Source organism: Malus sylvestris, chromosome 10 (assembly GCF_916048215.2).
Source record: "Malus sylvestris chromosome 10, drMalSylv7.2, whole genome shotgun sequence".
NCBI lineage: Eukaryota > Viridiplantae > Streptophyta > Magnoliopsida > Rosales > Rosaceae > Malus > Malus sylvestris.
In genome coordinates this window covers 16,205,039-16,209,286 of record NC_062269.1, presented here as the reverse complement: position 1 = coordinate 16,209,286, position 4,248 = coordinate 16,205,039, and the positions used below count along the sequence as shown (strand labels likewise).

General features: G+C 36.3%; 1 protein-coding gene across 1 annotated transcript; it reads right to left on the bottom strand.

The window, feature by feature from the left end:
* Nucleotides 1–501: 501 nt before the first annotated feature.
* Nucleotides 502–2,129, bottom strand: LOC126585519 (UDP-glucose flavonoid 3-O-glucosyltransferase 7-like). The gene has a single exon (XM_050249970.1). The coding sequence runs from the start codon at nt 2,046–2,048 to the stop codon at nt 615–617; it is 1,434 nt and encodes a 477-aa protein (XP_050105927.1). The 5' UTR covers nt 2,049–2,129; the 3' UTR covers nt 502–614.
* Between the last annotated feature and the right edge of the window lie 2,119 nt (nt 2,130–4,248).

The following is a 4,248-nucleotide window of genomic DNA, read 5'->3' as shown; positions in this document are numbered from 1 at the left end:
AATGAGCTTAGGAAAATACAAGAGTTAAATAGTGATGTTCACGATTAATTTTGGGCTTTGTCATTCATTGTTTACAACTAGAAATCAATTTGTGTGCATATGTTTCATGGGTGGAGAAGAATCCATTAGCTAGCCTTAAATCCTTCTCATATTTTAATTCAGTGTTCCTATTTACTTTGTTTACTGGTTAATTTCAATTTTCAGCTTAGCTTAATTCAATTCATTCAAAACCCCATCAGTTGTTCGTTTTGTTTTGTTTTGTTTTTATTTTTTATGTTTTTTTTGGTTGAATTAGTTTTTAGTTTTTAGTTTTAGTTGATTAGCAGCCCTTCTAATCATCATAATAGAACGATCTCTACTTACTTGTTCTATGATTACATAATTCGCAAGATTTAGTTTGAGTGTTAGTTTCTAGCATATCACTCTTATATTCGATGCTTTGAATTCAATTTCCCTCTTATCCCAATATCGCTTGTATCAAATATATAGATATTCTTTTTCTTTCATTTGCTATTAATTTGAAATTTTAGATATAGATGCCGCAAAAATTGGATTAATCTCCATAAAAATGCACACAAACACAAAAAAGTGATGTTATTTTGGCTGAAAGTACTTCATGCTCCAAGGGACCCCAATTCTTCAAGTAAAGAAGTTAAATCGGAGAAGGACGAACCACCTTCCTTAACAGCCCTCGTTGCCATTTCTCTAAGTACCCTGGCTCTGGCTCTCATTCCCTCTGCTTCTTCACTCACCATGACTTGATTTATAGCCTTTTCTATGGCTTCCCTCTTCACACTGGCTTCCTTCTTCACATCTACAAATGTACTCCACTGTTCAACACCAACAGCAACCCCAGTTCTCAGTACCACAGTCACCAACTTCTCATTGTAAAACTGCTCAGCCGACACGGGCCATGTGATCATTGGTACCCCAGCAGACACTCCTTCAAGGATAGAGTTCCACCCACAATGCGTCACAAAGCCTCCGATTGCTTCGTGCTCAAGAATCGGCACTTGTGGAGCCCAACCTCTTATAATTAGTCCTTTACCTTCCATTCTCTTCTCAAACCCTTGAGGAAGCCACTCTTCTTTATCATTCTTTTCTCTCTTCACAACCCAAATGAATCCCTGCCTAGAAGCCTCAAGCCCCGCTGCAATTTCTAGGAGCTGAGAGTCAATGAAATTGGTCATACTTCCAAAACATATGTAAACAACTGAATTTGGTTTCTTAGAATTAAGCCAATTCAAGGACTTGTGCTGACCAAGGGAAGCTTCGTCATTTGCTGCCTTATTCCATGAAAAAATCGGGCCTATATGCCATGCCTTCCTCCCAAACGCTGTCCTGTAATGATCTGCAAAAGCCGGTTCAAGTTCGTAAAAGCTATTAATAATAAACCCAAAGCTCTTTTCCTCACACTCTCTCGCAGCCTTAAACAACTTGGTGAATTCGGTTTCAGCATTTTGCTTGATAAAGGCCGGTATTTGGCTTCTAATCAGCTTGATCTCAACTGGAAAATTAGGAATAGTAAAAACTTCTGAATCCGATGACAGCTTCAAGTGAGGCTCGTACAACAGCACACTAAGAGTAGCACACAAAGCGAAAAAACCAACACCATGAAATATGATCCTTAGAATACCAAACTTGGCGGCAAGATCTGTTGCCCAAGAAAAGAAAGCGTCAGCAACAAGGCAATGAGGGCGGTGTTCGTCTAAGACCTGCTCAATTTGTGGTTGAAGAAGGAAGGTGGCTTTGAAGAACTTTTCCTTCATCTCAGTGGTGGTAGCTAAGTTACCACTTTCACATCCTTGAGGCAACCCAACTTCCTCAGTTGGGAACTTGATGACAAGAATTTCAATATCAAATCCCAATTGCTTGGTGCCTTGGATTGCTTTGGAAAAGAGAGGTGCATTGAGAGGGGTGGTTATTAGGGTGGATTTTACACCATGAGAAGCAAATAGTTTGGCCATGTTTATAAGGGGTATAGTGTGCCCTTGAGCCATATATGGGAAGAAGAAAATGTGAAGCTGCTTATGGGATTTAGTATCCATGGGGACTTGACAGAATGCACAAAGCAGCTCAAACAATAGATGGTGATGAAGAGAGTTGATACTAAACAATGAGCTGAAAGATTCAATATATTACTTTGAGACTTGGGATTTGAGGACTTTTTCTTTTTAAAAAGGTCATGTTCTGGCAAAGTCGTTATCTTTGAATATATAAACGCTTTGACGTTTTGAACCATATGGTCTTGTTACCTCATCGCATACGTAGATCATTGTGTTCACATTATAAAAGATAATAGAGACAAGACAAAATTGAATTGTTTCTTCTTATGTCTAGACTCAGAGTTTGAATTCCTAGTCAGGCGGTGGGCTAGGGCCTAGCGGCTAGGCGGCTAGGCGGCTAGAAAGAACCTAGACGGATTTAAGTAAATCTGTTATATTTTGTGTAAATAAATGTCTGTTTATACTTAAAATATATATAATTATAACATAAATTACAAAATAAAATGACATATATATTATGAATATTGAAACATAATAAAAACATGAGGAACAAATATATAATGTGTGTTCATTTAAGTATTCAACAAATTTCTTACAATTTATTAAAAAAATAATGCAAAATGAAAGTTATCTATTTTTTGTATAAGTGAGTTGCAACCTAGGCAGATGTCTAGGCGGGTCTGGGTAGTCTGAGCGGGTGCCTAAGTGGTCTAGGTGAGTGCTTCAGCAAGTCTAGGCACCCTTTTGAGATTTTCAAACGCCTAGGCATTAATCGGGATGGTGGCCAACCGCCTAGGGCCTAGGCGGGTCTAGACAGCGCTAGGCGGGTCTAGACGGTGCTAGGCGGGGATTTTTAGAACAGTGACAATAAATAAAAAAATAAGACTTAGTCCAAGATTTGATAAAGTTGAATGGATTGTGGGACCATAATTTTCTGGACCCATGATTGATGGCATGAAGGACCGGGGTAATCGAAGCTAGACCTGACAATTTTTTACATGATCCGTTAACATGACACGAAAATAACAGGTTTCGAGTCGACATGTTAACTAATTAAGTCGTTATCGGGTCACACGGTAAGAACCCTCAAATAACGGGTTTTTAACATGTTTACACAAGGGTGACACGCAGGTAACCCATTTTGACACGTTATGCAGATTGACACGCAGGGTGACACGCTATACAGATTAGAAATTGTATAGATAATTATGTTTTAAAAAAATACCACAGTTGAATCTAGTGTAATGAGTAAATGTCTAGTCTTACAACAATGTTTAAATTTGAACCAATAAATGTATTCCTAACTTTGTAGAAGTGTTTAAATTGTCAGTAATAGATTTAGAACTTAGGTTTCAAAGTGTACTATAACATTGATTAATGTAAACAGAACTACCTCAGCAAAGTGAACGATTGTATTTTGTCTAGAAATATCCTTGTTTTGTTAGTCAAAGGTAATTTGTTGCAAAAACTTGAAAGCGAGTGGTTTTCAATTTTGGAATCCCACAACATTAGTAGATTAAAGAAAGTGTTTCTCCAATTGTATTCAAAACCACTAAACCGCGCCATGACATCATTTGGCTAGAAACAAAAAGAAATTTGTTTGAAGAATTAGGAACAATACAATTGTAAATCTTCTATATCTAAAGCTAATGAAAAAGTGAATAATGATTTTGATGCCACCAACCTTCAACAAAAATGCTTGGACAAAAATGCCCCTAAAACAAAAAATTTCAAAGGCATCCCAAAATAATGCATCACATAAGGCATATGCATTTTCATCATTTTAACATTATTTTTTTAATGATTAATTTTTTGGTGCTTTTTATTTTTATTTTTTATAATTAGTATCTCATAATAGGCTAGCAATAATACGATTCAATTTCTCTATTTTTAAACATGTTCAAAACATCTTAAGAGACGTATAGCCGGTTATAAAAAAAGATCTTTCACACACAGATAATAATGTAATTAAATAAGTTGTCAAATGATTGTTTTTTTTAACAAACGATATTATCTACACTAAGGGGGAGAGTGAAGGATTATTTTGTGAAAACATGTTCATTTAAGCAACATCTATAAGCATGCAATTAACAATTAAAGGCGGAATTATGCTTGCATGCACTTAAAAACAAAACATTACCCATGAAATTCAAAGCCTAGTAGATTGGTGAACCAAAACTCAACTCAAAACAAAGTGAGTTGAAATTTATACCTTTGTAGATTCCTCTTTGCATAAGCAAAG

Coding starts and splice junctions, on each gene's coding strand:
- LOC126585519 (XM_050249970.1), bottom strand. CDS start 2,048: ATGGATACTAAATCCCATAAGCAGCTTCACATTTTCTTCTTCCCATAT.